This window comes from Xiphophorus couchianus, chromosome 12 (assembly GCF_001444195.1).
Source record: "Xiphophorus couchianus chromosome 12, X_couchianus-1.0, whole genome shotgun sequence".
Taxonomy (NCBI): domain Eukaryota; kingdom Metazoa; phylum Chordata; class Actinopteri; order Cyprinodontiformes; family Poeciliidae; genus Xiphophorus; species Xiphophorus couchianus.
The window spans coordinates 25,047,802-25,066,288 of NC_040239.1; the positions used below are offsets into that span (position 1 = coordinate 25,047,802).

Below are 18,487 nucleotides of genomic sequence, written 5' to 3' on the forward strand. Positions count from 1 at the left end.
GGTGCTAAAAATGTAAATGTAAACCATTTTTCTTTAATTTTTTTCCCCCTCTTCAAATTTGACATTCGGAAGTAAAGATTTGTATCAACTATTATGTACGCCTACAGGAACAAATAAAAAAAAAGAAATGTTGCAGTGTATATGAGTTTCACTGTATAAGTGCCATAATTAGCTTTTAAACCTCATGCTTACGCTAATAGCTTATTTTTCAAAAGCTTTAGAAGCCCATGATGTTGTTTGTGTTATGCACCGCCTGCGTCTTCTTAAGAGAAACACACTGATGCGGAGCAGATTAGCTTCCATGGTTGGAAAGAGAATGATCTAATTTCCATAACCCGCTTACAGATATCATGCTATGGTAGATACTTATTATCCGGAATCCCCTCTTGCTCTGGTTTTGCAATCAAGAGTTCAAGCTTAATGGAGTCGCTGTGAATTATGTAAAACGGAAGCTTTGATCTTGTTTTGTTTTTAATGATTAAACCAGGAAATTAGGTTGAAAACAGACGCGGGAAATCGACACAGAAACATGTTTGTGAAAGCTGTGTGTTTTGTGAAAGTGCAGCCGGTTTGAGATACTAACCGCGTTCCGTGTTCCCTCTCATCAGCTCTGGGCCGTGGTATCTCACAGAGCATGATTACCGTAAGCGTGGAATCCACACGGCTGGAGGCTGCGGGGCGAGCTTGAAGCCTGAAGCGCATTCATCAACGTCCCTGGCAGGGTGCACCTTTCTCAGCCTCACACCACTCAGCTTGCAGTCCTCTCACTGGCCCTGTTTTCTTCTTTTCCACAAGCCTTTGTGGTTGTATTTTTTTCTTCTTCTTCTTCTTTTTTTTAGGAATAGAGGTGTTTATGAAGAGATCTCACCCATCCTATTTTATATCAGTTTTTACAGGGCTGCGTTATTTGTGGTGGCACAATGTGTTGAATCATGTCTCAAACTGCTGCATTCCCAAAATGTGCTATGGGAAATGTTTTGCCCATCTTTAGCTCTATATATGTTTCCTCCTTTTGCACAACAATCGGGCTTGATGACATTCAAGTCAATGCCTTTTTGCTTCATCTCCCCTCAGTCTTCTTCCAGCAGGTAAACAGTAACAAAAGCAGGTCCTCCTAGAATCGTCCCTCAGGTTTGAATATGTAATCACTCTTAGATCTCAGACATGAAAGACTTGCATACATCCTCCCAAAATGCCCTCTGAGGTGCCACGTTCTCTTTCAGATAGTCGAATGTAGAGCAGAGTAGAAAGGTTTTCAGGAAATAATAACTCATGATGAGGCATATCTTGAAAGAAGAGCCTTAAATTAATTTCTGACTTTATAAAATGATTTTTATTTTTTTCATCTCTTTCTTTAGAAATTTTAAGTTAACTTTTTTATGTGTTGAACATTTTCTGAAATAAAATAAATTCTCCTAATAAAAAAAATAAAATAAAATTGGGTCTTGGTTCAAATCTAAAAAATCTTAGGTCACGCTTCCATCTTTGAAGTTTATGGCCCCGAATAAGATTTTTTAATACCAAACGCAATCTTGATTTATTTTTTTCCATATAGTGGCATTTTGACAAATATATTGTCACTAAGATGCGTTTAGAAAGCTAAACAGATTATGAATTAGCTGCTAAGTATTAAAGTCACTTTCTTGTGAATTATGTACCGCCACAAACATTTGCTTGCGTTCTGGGCTTCATCAGAACCTCTATCTATTAGTTTAAGTTTGCGTGCCTTGGCCACAATTAAGTATAGACGGTTAGTTATTTCTTGTCTTTGTCTCCATCTAGTGGCGATAAAAGCGACAGCAACTACTTAAAAATCCCACAGAGAACTGCAAAATGTTGAAAAGACTAATCCGCCTGGAAAACTAGTTCCCAAACTTTACGTGTGTTTATGTCTTCATAAGTCCTCGTGTAAAGTCTCTGTTATGGTTTTTAAAAGACAGACATAACTAACGACACAATATTTAGTTATAAGCCATATTACAAGGAGGAAAATTAAATCCAAGAGGCGTATTAATATATGTTTCATTGGAGTACTAAAGCAAATTAGCAGCAACGTTTAGTCTTTTCGATTCTGGATGGGATCTGAGTGAAACGTTTCTGCTTGCGAAGAATTATTTAAAAAGTAAGTAAACTTTAAAGATTAAAACAGACAAACAAAAAAACATACTGACAATGACCAAATAGCTTTCTGAACGAACTTCGCTGCCGAGTTTTAAAAATATATATATATATCAAAATTTGTGAATTTTCTATAATTTGCCTAGAAATTTGTTAAAACAAAAATATATTTGAAATGACATACAGTAATGTATGTTTATCTTTTTTATTTTTTTTTCCAGTTTCCAAAAATTAGCTTGCACCTGGCGAGCTAGCAGCAAGTTAGCCCTGAGGCCTTCGTCTCCTTTCAGAACCCCGTAGTATGCTACTCATACCAGAGCGCTTTTGTTACTAAAGTACATCAAGTTGTTCGCTAGTGTGCTTTTGGAATTCCTCATCCACAATAATAAAAAATAAAAAGAAGAAGAAGCGAAAGAAATCCCCGTTTTCCTCTAGCAGTTGTGCCGTTGCAGAGTAACCGAAAATGACCGGTCGTGCACGAGCAAGATCAAGAGGCAGAGCACGCGGTCAGGAGACGGCGGCGCCCGGAGCGGCAAGTTTCACTTCATTTTCTAAACACACGCTGCACTGCTGCCTTCTTTTGGTCGAGACCCATTCAAAAGGACTCTATTAACAAAAAAAAAAGAGAGAGAGAGTTTTACACTGTACATGTTATTTAGAATATGGTCCATAATATGAACATTTGGCTTTGGATGTGTAAAAAATATTCCCATTTTGGTTGTAATAAATTAAAACATACTAACTTTTTATATATATATATATACATATATACATATACAGTACCTTTCTAATTCAATGGGTTTTCTTTATTTTCATGACTATTTATAAGGCAAAAAATCCCACTTATTAACCTGACAGGGCAGGTTGACCTATGAAGTGAAAACCATTTCAGGTGATGACCTCTTGAAGCTCATCAAGAAAATGCAGAGTGTGTGCAAAGCAGTAATCACAGCAAAAGGTTGCTACTTTGAAGAAACTAGAATATAAGGGCTATTTTCAGTTGTTTTACACTTTTTTGTTTAGTGCATATTTCCACATGTGTTATTCATAGTTTTGATGCCTTCAGTGTGAATCTACAATGTCAATAGTCATGAAAATAAAGGAAACTCATTGAATTAAAAGGTGTGTCCAAACTTTTGATCTGTACTGTATATATTTGTGCATAAAAGTTAAGAAAGTTAAAATTCACATTAGTACCCGAGAAGTTGTGACTGAAAATGCTTATATTAAAAAAATCTTAGCTCCTTAGATTGTGTAGCATATTGTAATTGAACAATTATCTTATTAGCATGTTTACATATTCTGGAATTAAAATAGAAATTATTTTTGATGAAATCCAGACCTTGTTGGCTATTAAAGCACATTTTCACAAATCAAATTACTTGATTTTTCTTTATTTATTGTATACAGGTATGTGAATACAGTAGGCGTCTCCAATTCCAGTCCTCAACAGAATTTTAACGCGTTTGAAATTTTATTGCAGACCCAGGCCCATGAGGTGGCACCATCACCTCCCCCTCCAGCAGAGGGCGAGCTGGTTGGCCGAGGCAGACAGAAGGGTGCTCCTGGAGCTATAGCCAGAGAAGGTGAAATAAAGCTTGTGGATGCTGGAAATAGGGGATTAAAATGTAAAAAGCATATGGGAGTCTTAACTTTTGACACATTTATAGGACTTGTTTGCAAATCCCTCCAACAATGGCTATTGTACAATTCAGTCTACATTTACAGTGCATCTGGGAATCTTCACTTTTTCCATATTTTGATAAAATGTGGATACTTCCCGGTTGCACTGTACTCTGTATTAACTTTCAGTTTTGTCCCACCGTTTTTGTTAACAGTTTAAATTCTGTTTAAAGCTGTTCTGCAGATCTCAACTGGATTTCAGCAAGTGAAGCTTGGAGAACGAGGTGGACGCCGACGGGACTTTCATGACATAGGAGTATACACCAGACAGGCGATGGAACATGTGAAGGAATCAAAGACTGGTCAGTCCATTACCACAGACATATACCAATATAAATATATGTACATATATATTTTTTTTTTTGTTTGTGAGAGGAACATCGTAAAGGTCATATGTGTGCACACTCCTACAGGAACATCCGGTGCCGCCATCAAGTTGACTGCAAACTTCTTCCGGATCCTGTCTCGCCCTCAGTGGATTCTGTATCAGTACCATGTGGACTTCAAACCCCCGATGGAGTCTAGGCGCCTGAGATCAGCCCTCCTTTTCCAGCACTCAGAGGTCCTTGGTACAGCTCGGAACTTCGATGGCGCTCTGCTCTTCCTGCCTCACAGACTGCACAGCAAGGTACAGCATGAGTCTCTTCAGTTCCTCTAGCACCTCCTCCAGATGTTTTAATGGTTTTAACTGGGTCAGCCAGTTTAAACCATCTAATAGACTGTTTCAGATTTCAGTCATGTATAGGAAAAGAATGTGCTCTTACAATAATATTAAATAGCTATTTTTGCACTTTTATGAGCTTTCTGTTTATTTGATTATTTAGCTTTTTCTTTTTATGATTTGTTGAATTTTTAGGAGACTGTCCTCTATAGTGAGACAAGGAATAAGGAGAAGGTTTTGATAACCGTCACCTTGACAAACGAGTTGCCACCCACATCACCAGTGTGCATTCAGTTTTACAACCTCATCTTCAGACGGTAGGTCAGAGGGGTAAAACAACACCAGGAGCCTCATTGAGAACTTGTAGTCGTCTCATTTATTGCATTGAATTTCACAGGATCCTGAGAGTTCTGAACATGCAGCAGATTGGACGCAACTACTACAACCCCAATGAGCCACATGAGATCCGACAGCACAGGTATGTTGGTTGTGTTTTTGCTTGCGATTTTTAAAATCAACATGTTTCAAGATTAGCAAAATTAATTTTTATCAGTCACAATATAATCAACTGACGAGCAGAGCAAATGTTTTGTCCTTAAGTGAAAAATTGTGTCTTTTAGTTAATACGTGTTTAAAGAAACTAGTAAGTATATAGAAACTAAAAGCCGATTAACCAATAAGGAGGAAAAAAATTGTTTTAAAGTTTCTTTCAGATTTATGATCACCAGGGCTTTTTTGTTTTGTTTTTAGACTGACAATTTGGCCGGGGTACTCCACCACCATCCTCAATTATGAGTCCTCCATCATGATGTGCACCGACGTGAGTCACAAGGTGCTTCGTAGTGACACGGTGCTCGACCTCATGATCAGCCTGAGGCAGCAGTGTGGAAGAGAACGCTACACTGACATCTGTGCCAAGGAGCTTATTGGTCAGATCATTCTCACAAAGTAAGACCCGACACATCCTTGTAGTTGTTTCCATGTTTTGAAACTTTGAGCGGCTTCTATTGGAATAATTATAAATATCTTATACAGATCTGATTTCTACATAATGTTTTTTTTATTTGAAGGTACAACAACAAAACCTACAGGGTTGATGACATTGCCTGGGATCACACTCCCAACAACACTTTCACTAGAGGAGACACAGAAATCTCTTTTAAGAACTACTACAAGAACGTAAGTGTTAAAACACAAAATGCTCTTGGTTGGTGCACATGCGCAGTGACTAATGTAGGCACCAGACAGTGTTTTATGCGCTGGTTTTGATTTAAAGACGCACCCACAAAAGGAAACGTTTTCTGACAGTAATTGTGTGAGTTTAAAACAGCCTGATTCTTTTCCTTTCCACTCTGGATCTTTTCTTTCCGTAGCAATACGGTCTGGACATCATTGATACGAACCAGGTGCTGCTGGTTAGCCATGTGAAGAAGATGGGCCCTGCTGGAGCGCCCCCTCCTGGCCCTGCTATGCTCGTGCCAGAGCTGTGCTACCTCACAGGTGGACCTGCTGCATAGTCACCTTTAAGCTGCAACATTAGAAAGATGCATTGTTTCATTTGTGACAGGAGTGAAAATGTATTTGCAACTATATAAAGCTTCATTGACTGTTGGCACAAATGTATTTCAGTGTCTTTATTGTCCGTGCTGCATAATGTCCGGTAATTGAGTAATTGCTGAAAATTCTGCCGATGATTTTGATTAGTCAAAATAACCCTGATGTAATGCATAACTTGTTGAAAATGTTGAACATGTAAAAAGTGAATCATATTTGACAGGGTTGACTGATAAGATGCGGAATGACTTTACCATAATGAAGGAGTTGAGCACGCACACCAGACTGAGCCCAGACCAGAGGGAGAGACAGCTCAACAGATTTATAACAAGCATTCACAAGTAGGTGGAAGTAGTCAGCTTAAATGCTTCATGACCTCATCAAACATTGCAATAATTCCAAGCCTTAAAAAAATTACTTTAAAGCTGTTTCATAAAATTGCCTTAATTCTATACCAGTATGTTAATATTTTAATTGAAAACCACAAATGTTGTGTCAGCCATTCTGCAAACATGTTCTCAAACTTAGTTTCTTTTACCTCTAAGGAACGCTGATGCGCAGTCAGAGATGTCGAAATGGGGACTCAGCTTTGACGAGAAACTTCTGAGTCTGACTGGCAGAGTCCTTGGAGGAGAGAGGATTTTCCAAGGATCAAGATCCGTGTGTTCCCAATCCAGAACTTTGCCCTTAGAATCAATTGAATTCATCCTGAGTTTATGTATTGCTATTATGTCCTCTAGTATGATTACAATCCCCAATCAGCTGACTGGTCCAGAGAGATGCGTGGGATACCTGTGATAAGCGCTCCCCCACTGGACAACTGGCTCTTGTTCCACTCCCGCCGAAACAGCAATGAAGCGCAGTCCCTCCTGCAAACCCTGCACAAAGTCTCGGGGCCCATCGGCATCCGGATGCAAAGGCCTATAATGTGAGCGCAACCCTTTGTAAATGTTTCTACTTCAGATTTCCATCCATCACATTTTGTTCCCTCTAAAATGTTGTGGAATAGCTGTCAATTAACTAGATTTTTAACTATTAAAATGTTGCAAGGTAAGTAAGACCATTTAATTTCGTATTTCTTTTAACCTAGTTTTTCTTCCTATACAGAATTGAGTTTGAAGACAATCAGCTATCTCTCCTCAAAGCTCTGCAGCACAACGTGGGACCACAGACTCAAATGGTTTGTTCTGGAATAAGATAAGATATAACTTTATTAATCCCCATAGAGAAAATTACAGGATCTTAGACATTTGCTATTAATTGAATGGGCCTGAATGCAGAGCATATGCTATATGACTATAGACAACAACAACCTATATTCTTAAATACTCTTTTATTTGACTTACTTTTTAAATCCACCCGTCAAGTGTTGTAAAATTTGCCATTATGTAAACTGCAAATAATTTGAATGTGAACATTTTTGCCTCAAGTATACAGCACAATACTGCTCCATTAAACTTGCATCGATACAAATTTAAAAATGTGAATATCTTCATTCTAACTCTTTTTTTTTAAAATCTTTGTCTAGAATAGTTAAATTATTTTCCATTTTCTAACTTCATTTTTGTAATTATAATTTCTAGGTGGTGGTTGTACTTCCCAACAGCAACAAGGACAAGTACGACAGCATTAAGAAGTTCCTTTGTGTGGACTATCCAACTCCCAGCCAGTGTGTGGTGGCCCGCACCCTCAGCCGACCTCAGGCGCTCATGACCGTGGCAACGAAGATCGCCCTGCAGATGGCCTGCAAAATGGGAGGAGAGCTGTGGAGTGTGGAGATCCCTGTAAGTCCAGGAACATTTTTGACTTTCCTGCCTCTTGATTTCTTCATGTTGATGAGGTTTATGGTTTTTCTTTCAGAAACATTATTAATTTGTAATGTTTACTAGTTTTAGGTAAAAGTAGTTTAGTGGTTTTAGTGCTTTGTGTTTAAGATTAGCATTAACATTTGATCTAAATATTTTACTGAATGACCAAAATGATTCATGCAGCTCAAACAGCTGATGATTGTGGGCATTGACTGCTACCATGACACGTCTGCTGGGAAGCGGTCTATCGGCGCTCTGGTGGCAAGCCTCAACCCGACCATGAGCAGGTTAGCAACCGCAACAGAGACTGATCCAGCTTTATCATACTCGTAGTTTAATTGGGGTTACCATTGGCACTTTATGGCATTGAATTGGTTGTTTAAAAGACGCCTTGATCTTTGTATTCAGTTATTTAGTAGGATTTTTCTTGTTTTTCTTCTCCAAGATGGTACTCAAAGTGTGTCCTGCAGCACAAAGGTCAGGAAATAATGGATGGACTGAAAATGGCCCTGACTGGTAAGGTTCTATTTTTTTTCTGCTCAACATCTTTCTACCGTACTCATTTGTACTCTATAAAACTGTTGTGTATTTAAAAGAAGACTGCCCTTTTTTACCCAGGTGCCCTGAAAGACTACCTGAAGTTCAATAACTGCCTGCCATCTCGCATCATTGTGTATCGGGATGGAGTAGGAGACGGCCAGTTGCAAAGTGTCGTCAACTACGAGGTGGCTCAGATGATGGACTCGATCAAGTCCCTGGGGGAGAACTATGAGTAAGTTTGTTGGCTAAAAAAGTTTTCTCAAAAGCTAATGCGTTGTTCATTTGGAAATACTATACAGTGGTTTCCTCTGTTGAACTAATGCATCATGGTTCCTACATAGTTTGTAGGGAATGGTATAAGAGCATTTCACAGATCTGGTTTATCGGCGCAACATTTACTGCATACATTAAAACCTAGCCTGTGTTCTTTGTGTTTATAATGAGCTTCATCTCTTCATTGTAGGCCCAAGTTGAGTGTGGTGGTGGTCAAGAAGCGCATCAGCAGCAGGTTTTTCACCATGATCGGCGACAAGTTCACCAACCCACCACCGGGCACCGTCATTGACACAGAGGTCACCCGTCCAGAGTGGTACGCTTTAACTGTTCTAGGCATGTATTGATGCTGTAGTTGGAAAATAAAACGAGCTGTACGTTTCTCCCCACCAGGTACGACTTCTACATTGTGAGCCAGTCTGTCCGATCCGGAAGCGTTTCACCCACTCACTACAACGTCGTCTACGACACCAGCGGACTGAAGCCTGACCACATGCAGCGGCTCACGTACAAGCTCTGTCACTTGTACTACAACTGGCAGGTGGGCTGGTTTAGACATGGATTTTCAGCAGGAGAAATGATATGTGGATATTTCTTTGGAGAAATCACCTGATAGTTGAAATAATTTCTCAGCCTAATCAAGTTGCTCTGTTAAGGCTAAACGGCATTCAGGTTAGTTTTAAAAGAGATTACACATTTGGGTGTTCCTGCCGTCTCAAGCTTTGATTCAGATCTCTGGTATTGGCTAAAACTGGCTCAGGTTTTATACATCTTAAGTCGGATAAAACCTGAATCCATTTATTCCAGGTTCAGCTAATGATGGCTAAAACAATCTGCCCAAACATGATACATTCTTACACCTATAATGTAATGAAGCTCATGCTAAATCTTGCATATGATTAATGTTTTTAAAATGTCAGAAATGATTTGTTACTGTAGCTCATGTTTGTTTTCCCCTCTCGTTTGTGCTTCAGGGAATCATCCGTGTTCCTGCTCCCTGCCAGTACGGCCATAAGCTGGCTTTCCTGGTTGGGCAGAGCATTCACAAGCAGCCCAGCGTCAAGCTTGACGACTACCTTTTCTATCTTTAAAGGATCGTTTTTTTGTTCTTTTGTCACCCACTTAAGTTTCCTATAAGAGTGTGTGATTTTGTTAGAAAAAAGCAGTTTGTATGTGGTCCTGCATACTATGTGTAATTAAGTTACACAGTTTTGTTTGTTTTGTGTTTAAAAAGAAAAAAAAACTGTCAAGAGAAAAACTGTTAGAGTAGTACAGTTCAGAATTACGTTGGTTGTTCTTAATAAATGTTCAGACACTTTGGTGTTCGTAATCTGTCATTTCAAGACAAAACACAAGCATTTAAAAATATTAAATTTATTTATTTTTAAAAAAGATTGCACATGCACACCCACACAATAATTTGTAACCATCAGTATAGGCTGATAATTTCTTCTCAGAAAGCTAGCACACGATTGCAGACATAATATGCTCTTAAAGACACCATGGGGAAAGCTTGCACTGTCTGATTAGAAATTTAAATGTACAAAAAAGGCAGTTTGAAAATCAAGTATAAACATTTAAAAACAATTTTACAAATGGACAAAGTACAAAAAGAGTTGCAGTCACTCAAATAAAAGCAATGTCTGTGGACATGGTCCATAAAGAGGAACGTATGATAAGTTTGCTGCAGATTATCATGGCTGCTTGGCCGAAAATTGTAAGAAAGTTAGAATGTTTTACATACATTCTTAATTTTTTTTTGGCAGTTTAACTCTTGTATATAGAAAACAGGCTCAACTTTAAATGTGCTGGAGGATGAAATGGGGAAAAACGGCACGAGGAGACGGACTGATCAGCTCATGCACAAAGTCGGACGTCTGCACAATCCTGTTTGGGCAGCTCGGATAATACATTGGCTTTCAATTCTTTGTACATTCACTACATTAAGGTGTAGATATCTGAATATATATTGACATACAGTACTTGTATCCTGCAGCAATGGAATTTGAGACGTACAACAGGCATCACTGACAGACTGGTGTGTAAGAACACAGTTGGAGAGATGGGAAGGGCAGCATAGAGGTAGCCTTGTGTCTCATAGTTTACTGCTGTTAAGTAACTAAAACCTACAGTTCAACGGTTGCATGCAGGAAATCAGCTGCTGCACAATGATGTTAGTGCTAATGTAAAAAAAAAAAATCAATCCTAAGGGTTTGTTTGTCAAACTAATCCTATTATTTTGCACTGCATCAATATGGTGGCACAACTTCACTCTTTAATCAGTCTAGAATTTGCTATGAAGGGAGGATTTTATTTGATTTTAAACGACGACATGGGAGTCTGGCAGCTCTGTAGAAAACAGGACTCACCCTGCATATCCAGTTAGGAATAGCATCTGCTCGACATATCACTAACCATTGTGCGATTATAAGGCAAATACATGGAGGTTTGATCAACAAGTATTTACTGCAGAGACCCTGTAGTAGATACAGAATGTGCTTGTTTTCCAAGTCTGTGGGGGAGGAGAGGCATGCCACTGCCACAGCTGTTGAAATGGAGCAGAAGAGAGACTTTTTTGCTTTGTTTTTCTGCTGATTTGTCCGTATGCTGCGCGCCCCAACTTTTAACAACGAGCCCGACACCTTTTTGCGTGTGCTCTGAAGGGGGAGTCAGGAGGGAATGTGCTGAAAGTAAAAAGCACGTAAAGCTCCCGTTTCAACTGGCTGCTCTCTTCCAGCTCCAATCCACACGCTCCACGTGTTGCATTTGATTAAATAAGAACTCCAAGCTGTAATTTAGCCCTCGTTTTTTTGTTTGTTTGTTTGTGAACATTCTGCTTTCTGAATGCAGACACACAACTCTGACCTGTGTGACTTTTTTTCTTTGTTTTTTTCTTTTATTTTATTTTTATAAAATGCAGGGCTTTGAGCATGTGCAGAACGCTCAGGGCTCTGTCCTGGCAACCAGCCGGCAACGTGGAGGTACGCAGCACTGCACAATATGTCTTCCAACACTTTGAGGTCATGGGCCGATAATATGAAATGCAGTATTGAAAATATGGAGTTTAAACCCATAACAAAATACAAAGAGTCTAATATACAACAGATGTAAAATAATAAAACATTTGCTAAGCTCGCAAATGCCACCTGTGCACCGGTATTTTTTTTTATTATTATTTTTTTACAATATAAGTGGATGCCTCTATTTCCAAAATTTATCTTACAGCGCCAAGTCTTTGAAATTGTTTCTTCCCTTTGGAGAGCTGTCCCCTTTTCTTTTTGGAGGAGCATACGTCCATAGGGGCCCTGAAGGGACTGCCGGGCCCCACGGTGGCGGGGCCAGAGTCGAGGATGTGTGGACGCACTGTGGGAGAGGGTGCTCTTCTGTGCGGACCCGATTTGTCCAAAGGAACCTAATGGAAGACCCGTAAGGGACAGTTGAGGGTGTTAAAAGGCCAACCGTCTCTCTCACACCACAGTCACTACTCCCCCGCCTTCTCTTAAGTCCTTTCTGTCTCTGCAGGGCCACCATACAGCTCTTAAGTCTACCTCCCTGGATGCTGTGCACTTGGATAAACATCCCCCTCCCTCCCACTCCCTCTGCCAGGTGAAATTTATTGTTGATGTCGCTATAGAAACACATCACAATTTAAGGATGGAGTTAACCAACGTTCAAATAAAGGTGAGATTTTCTCAAAAAAAGAAAGACTATGAAAGAACAAACAGATTTACATTTTGGGGCATATTGATATCACATTCACTTTCTTGCCTCTTAAATATAAATATATACTGGTGCAACTGAGATACAAAGATACAACTAGTCACCATTACTGTTCTGTAATCATGAGCTAAAAGGCTCTTTTCAATTGCACTTCAGAAGAGGAGACGTTTGTCGAGGCGAACTCCAATTTGCAGTGCAGTAAATATAAATAAATGAAACTTAACACTGAGTCTCTGACCTGTGTGACGCAGTGTCTTCTATTCAGGTGGTTCTGTTGATTAGACGCCTTTTTTCCAGAAAAAGGTATTTTAACATACAGTGTCATTCCTCAGCAACAGCAGCTTCACTTTAATGTCAGTTTTTTTTTCATAAATCATTTTCTGCAAAACTACGGAAATTCTGAAGAAAAAGAAAAACGTAAATCTACACAATTTCCAGAATTCTTTTCTTATTTCATAATCATTACCTTTCCTTGCGTAGATATGTATTCTTTATTTTGTATTTGCCACATCACACAATTGAAGTTACTCACTGAAAACCCACACTATCTATATAAAAAATTACAAGCGGGTTCAGATGCTAAAAGCAAGTTAGTCGAGATTTATTGCGCTACATATTGACATCTCTGAAGCAGAAGCTCACTTCACCGCAGTCGGTTTACGATTTTGCAGAATTTGAGCTATGGAGTGTGTGTAATTTCCTACTGACAAGAATATACTTTAGCCGAAAACAGAAAGGCCTTCCACCTTGAACATAAATGTGCATTTCAAGTAAATCAGAGAAAAACTGTTTGTTTTTAGATGTTTCTAGATGTTTGCTTCCACAAAAAAATAAAATGTTTGATTTTATCAGGATAGGTTTTATTTAGGTCTTGTATTCTACCTTACTGCACTGTTAGAAGTCGAATTATTTGCTGTTCTTGTAATCGCAACATTTTCTTTTCTTTTTTTTTGTCATTGTTTACAGTGCAATTGTGGAAGAATGGCCTTTCAGCATATCATGAGTTACAGCAGGAGACTTTTTTTTTTTTTTTTTTTGCAGGAGACGGACATTGTAATGTACAACACTCAGAGAAACAACTGAAGATACCACACTCCTTGTCTAACGCGTTGGCTTAGGGTAAGTGTGTCCGTGTAAGAAAAAAAGCTATTTTTTTATTTGCTTTGTTTTTTTTTTTGTTTTTTTGGTGAAGCGAAGATATCTGCCGAACCATCTAGACACGGTACAAGTCCAAAAAGAATGAAGGCCGCACGTGGTCCGTACCAGGAGCTAAGCATACCCCGGTCATCTGCATTAGATGAGGAGAGCGTGACCTTGGTATCCTCAGTTGCTCACTTACGTGACGGAAACAGAGCCGTTAAGGTGTGAAATGAACACTCTTCTTCTGTTTTGCCAAGCAGGTGAAGAAAAGAAATAAAAAACAAAAGTATATATGGTGATGGCATTTCAATAGTTAGCACTACGAAAATGGCAAAGTACAACATGTGGAAAGAAATATCTAATGACACCTATAAATATTCGAACAGTTGCATCGTTTTGTTAAACACAAAGAAATCAACGTCACAAATTTACATTTAGTAAATAATCACATCTGAAATGATTCTCTTGTTTGGTAACATAGGCTAAGTGACCTTTGCTCGCTACTTTACAAGAAAGCAATTTACAAAACAAGGCATTCAGGAGTAGATACAAAAAGTTGTACTATGCTAGAGTTGAAGTCTTTTTTTTATATAAAATGTTCGAGGGGTCATGCATCTGGACTATTATACCATGCTGAGCTACAGACTACATAGATCATCTTTCAGTACAACAAAACTATTTACTCTAATAGAAATCAATCAGGTCAAACACAGAATATATTCATAAAGCATCTGTTAGAATGTTACACGGGCGTCTGCAAAATAGTGTTAACTGTTGTTGTTTTCCGAGACGGGTAAAAAGTCACAGGAGGAGTGTGTGTCTGTTCGGCTCACTCTCTCTGAGAATGCTTTATGAATACAGTATTTCCATTGGTCATACAATGCACACCCTTTCACAGTAGTAAAAAATGAAAAATAAAAGTACCTCTGTAAGTTTACTCTTTAGTTGTTGTTTTTTTTCCTCATAGATTTTAAACATCTATTTATTTACAGTATAATGCGCTGAAGTGAGAAATCCCTTTTAACCAATGAGAGACACACACTCACAGACACGGAACTGAAGGAGATAGAGGGAACAGAAAAGAGCAAATGGATGACAGAGGGCTAGTACTGCGAAGGAGCATGTACCCTTTTGGTCTTTATCCTCGCCGGAGTGTCCTGGGGATACCGAGATGGGGAGTCAGTGAGAAAAACGTCTACATCATCAGGCACTTCTTCTAGAAAGTTGGAAGGAACAAGCCCCTTGTGTCCATTGAGCTCGCCCTGCGGAGCACACAGCAGCGGTTAGACGCCAGCCGCCCAAAACGCCAGCCACCGCGACCGTTTGCGCATTTCTGATGCAGTGACTTAAAGAGAGCTTAAAAGGCCAGATGGGAAACTGATGCGGATTTGCGTCGTAAAAAATTCATGTAAAAAAAAAAAAAATGGAATCAGAGCGATCGCATTGTCAGTCGTTTTGCTCTGTAGTAAAAGAAATAGCAAAGACTCAAAACAAACAAAATGTTTTCCTTTAACAGCAGACATAAAATAAAATAAACAGTGTTGCAAACGATGGAGCATGTTTTTCGTGTCATGAACCATAAGGGGGGGGGGACAAACAAACCCAAAATTATAACTTTTTTGCACATTCTATAAATTATATAACGACTTTCTCTGGACTACAGATTTTACTCATGTAAACCTTTGGAAATATAGACTGTTGGTTTTAACACGTGAAATGACTTAATCACCTCTAAACTGGATTCACGGAATGAGGAAAAGAGTCCAAAGTTCATCTTTGAGTGACATTATGTTGCTTTCTAATAAAATGGGTATTTTTCCATGACTGTGAATGGTAAGCCTGTCAGTTTTAGTCAGCAGAGAGATTCCAGGCTTGCATCTTTGAACGTGAACGTTTCTCTAGGCAGGAGATCGTATTTTACTTGCAGGTGTGGATTGTTCCCATTCATAGATTCCTTATGAGTTTAACAATGTGGCTTTAAAAAAAATATAAAATCTTATTCTCACTTTAATGCAACATATGCACATATTTTCATAAGTCACCTGATCAGGTCTTCAGGAGATTCAGTCTGGTCCTCTAAGATGTGAGGTTAAAAACATCCAGACCACAGTGAGGTGTTCTGCTCCGTCTCCTCTAGATGGTTTTCTGGTGCTAAAAGACTTTGAGTTTCTACATTTAGTCAAAACTATTTACCATCTTAATTAGACAGTGAATAGACAATACTTTGATAGTGTATCTATTTTTCACAAAACATTGCTTTGAATTTTTTGAATCTTTGCGCTACCTCTATTGGTTTCCTCTCATTCAGTTAGATCGTTTGGAAATTGATCTTAATGTGATTTATTAGGTGAAATGGCTTCATTAATGTAAAAGATATGAATTAAAAATAAATATGCAAAAGGCCTTCACTTGTTTAAATGTCTCGGTAGACAGCAGCTAAATGAATTATCCTTCAGAATTGATTGATCAATTATTGGATTAGTTTTATATCAAAACAACCTACAGCTACACATCACAGCGGTCACCGGGGCGACTCGAGAGCAGTCTTTTCACCAAGACACTGACTCTTAGTGAAGAATGTTTCAGTTTTTGTTCAATAAATATCAAAAAACTCCAGCAGCCTAGAAGAACATTTTAAAGACATCAATTTGTGTGTGTGTTGTTTTTTTTGACAGCAAGGCGATACAATTATGAAGTACTTACATAATAAAAACCATCTTCATCTATTTCACCAAAAACTGTGATTACATCGCCGGCACAGAAAGTCAGCTCAGCCTGTCGAAAAAAGAAGAAACTTTGAGATAGAGTCGACCTTTGCTCCTCACACTGCTGCTAACAGCAGACTCCGTTTTTTTGTTTTTTTTTCTAAGACGTTCAGAGAAACACCAAGTCTACTGGGGTTCGATGAGTTTGAAATGTTGTGCTTCCTTCTCCAAATCAATGTGATGCATCTTAAAGTTTGTCAATTCAGCCTCAGTGAATGGACCACTGCACGTCTGCAAATGCATCAGATGTTGGAACTGGAAGACAGGATCGCAAACACGCTTTGTCGGACCTGGCCGACGGGACCACACAGACCAAACACGTCTCAGATAAAGTAAATAAGAGAAAGATCGACACAAAAGAGCAAACTGAAGGAGAGGGAGATGCATGGGGGAAAGGGAGTGGTAATTATGATCACCAAGGACAAAAGGGCCGTGGCCTGTCATACGACGCCTACCTCTTCCTTTGCAGTTCAAAAATCAAGGGAGGAAACACACACACGCACACACACACAGTAGACGGTAGCGTACCCTCATCAACCCTCACTCACCTCCTCATTCAGTCTGCTGCCTTCATACTGAGTCGGTGGCAGTGCCAATAGAAAGGTGAGAGTGAGTGAAACCAAGAGGGAGGGGCCAAATGAAACAGCATGGGAAAGTATTTTCAATACCCAAAGTACAACTACAGAGGTTAACGCCTCTGTCAGCTGTGAACGTACCTACAGCTACACATCTCTGTACGCTCTGTCAGAAAACACATCTAACAACGTAGCCACTTATCATCAGCCAGGGAGGAACACGGTTACATTTATCTGCTTTTATATGCAAAGAAGCCCAACAAAGAAACACAGACATAATATTATTATTTAACATATTTGCTGTTTTCTTGAAGTTGTAAACTAAAACATGCAAATAAAATAGAATTTTCTCATTTCCTGGGCATTTTTGTTCCCCCTGCTTTATTATTTCGAATAGGAAAAGTTTTTTAAAAAGTTGTGATTTTCTAGAGATCGCTACCTCGACGTCAACGTTCGGGGAGCTCTCTCGGGGGTCGTAGTCGTACAGGGCCACCATCCTCCGCGTTGACATTGGATACTGACGGCCGCTCCGTCGGTTTCTTTCTGTGAAGAACAAGAGTGAGAAAATGTAAAGGTTTTGGTTTTAGGAACGTTGAAGCTTCTCCCACTCTGGTATAACAAATGTGTACACTGAATCATCGCTGAGCTGCCTCCCCCTCGTTTCTTTACAATTTGCTTCTAAGAAAATAGATCATGTTGTTAAATAATGTAATATATTTTGTCCTGCTATTTATGATATACCCGCCAAACGAAGGATATGCTAGCCCTCTTGAATTATATATGATTTTTTAAATACTTTTAAGCTGTTAAAAATATATACATTTTTGACATAAAACATATTAAGTTCTGTTAACTGCAAAAAGTTTTAATAAATGGAAGCAACAAAGGTGTTTGAACCAGGCCAAAAACAAAACTTTAAAGAGAAAATGTATGCTTTTTTATATACAAAAAGAAGCAAACTATATTAAAGGAAACAACATCACATGATCCGGTTGTGTACTGTGACAAAGTATTAGTCAGCAACAGCTTAAAGCAGCCAGTATAGGAGGAATTTAATGGTTTGGGAAATGAAAAGGAGAGGGGAAAACAGCACAGAAGAGGCAGAGGAGTGTCTCAGTGCACACAAACCTCTTTTGGACTTTCTGGACCTGCGATTTATTGAACGTCCATCTTTAAAACGGTCGCAGTTCACTTCACAGGAAAGAAGAAAATCATATTTAGGTTGGAACAACAGAGGAAATAAAAGGCAGGTCGGTCGGTAAAAGGCAAGCTAGCAGCAGCGTCGAGTCGGCCAGATAGCAGCGGAGCATAGGAGGGGGGGTGGAAAAAGCACGGGCAGAAAAGAAAAACAAAATCAATCTCACCTAACTTTTCCACAGGTGTGTTCAGTGGAAGGTAGCCCTGTCTGAGGAGCTGGTCCATCATTTCATCGTCTTCTGTTTGGATCTCAGAGACCATGTTGCAGGGGATCAACCCCACACGACCTCTGATCTCTGCCCTGTAGAATCCGTCCGTGTCTTTATTGCCAAATACCTAAATAAAACAGATTTATTTGGAAGGTGGCATTAAAAAGAAGAGGTGACACAGAGACGTTAGTGCTGATAAAGCACCTATCTACAGAAGAAAAATCTTTGAATCCTTCAGTCTAAT

General features: G+C 39.1%; 2 protein-coding genes across 14 annotated transcripts in view; one reads left to right on the forward strand and one right to left on the reverse strand.

The window, feature by feature from the left end:
* Positions 1–1,994: 1,994 nt before the first annotated feature.
* On the forward strand, positions 1,995–9,950 carry piwil1 (piwi-like RNA-mediated gene silencing 1). The gene is made up of 21 exons (XM_028033888.1): positions 1,995–2,122; positions 2,340–2,650; positions 3,602–3,704; positions 3,975–4,103; positions 4,215–4,429; positions 4,658–4,779; positions 4,860–4,940; positions 5,213–5,410; positions 5,533–5,641; positions 5,836–5,962; positions 6,240–6,357; positions 6,562–6,676; positions 6,757–6,944; positions 7,124–7,196; positions 7,600–7,800; positions 8,008–8,111; positions 8,270–8,340; positions 8,443–8,596; positions 8,828–8,953; positions 9,031–9,178; positions 9,612–9,950. The coding sequence occupies exons 2-21, from the start codon at positions 2,582–2,584 to the stop codon at positions 9,726–9,728; spliced, it is 2,568 nt and encodes an 855-aa protein (XP_027889689.1). The 5' UTR covers positions 1,995–2,122; positions 2,340–2,581; the 3' UTR covers positions 9,729–9,950.
* Positions 9,951–10,389: 439 nt separating this feature from the next.
* The window catches only part of rimbp2b (RIMS binding protein 2b), a 94,906-nt gene continuing 86,808 nt past the window's right edge, over positions 10,390–18,487 (reverse strand). For 5 of the 13 annotated variants that reach the window (XM_028033874.1, XM_028033878.1, XM_028033884.1 and 2 more), the window contains 7 exons: positions 18,202–18,370; positions 17,966–18,028; positions 17,277–17,380; positions 16,811–16,837; positions 16,201–16,272; positions 14,625–14,759; positions 10,390–12,049 (listed from right to left, as the gene is read on the reverse strand). In XM_028033874.1, coding sequence (XP_027889675.1) covers positions 11,852–12,049; positions 14,625–14,759; positions 16,201–16,272; positions 16,811–16,837; positions 17,277–17,380; positions 17,966–18,028; positions 18,202–18,370 — 768 coding nt within the window. In that variant the 3' untranslated portion in view covers positions 10,390–11,851. Of the gene's footprint in view, positions 12,050–13,375; positions 13,742–14,624; positions 14,760–16,200; positions 16,273–16,810; positions 16,838–17,276; positions 17,381–17,965; positions 18,029–18,201; positions 18,371–18,487 lie in introns of those variants that run through there. The other 8 variants (XM_028033885.1, XM_028033877.1, XM_028033887.1 and 5 more) reach the window with 6 other exon arrangements.

Excerpts from the sequence above, each read along its gene's own strand:
- piwil1 (XM_028033888.1), top strand. The coding sequence starts at position 2,582 with ATGACCGGTCGTGCACGAGCAAGATCAAGAGGCAGAGCACGCGGTCAG. Across the intron at positions 7,197-7,599 it reads TGGGACCACAGACTCAAATG|GTGGTGGTTGTACTTCCCAA; the intron begins GTTTGTTCTGGA and ends TATAATTTCTAG. Across the intron at positions 8,112-8,269 it reads CTCAACCCGACCATGAGCAG|ATGGTACTCAAAGTGTGTCC; the intron begins GTTAGCAACCGC and ends TTCTTCTCCAAG.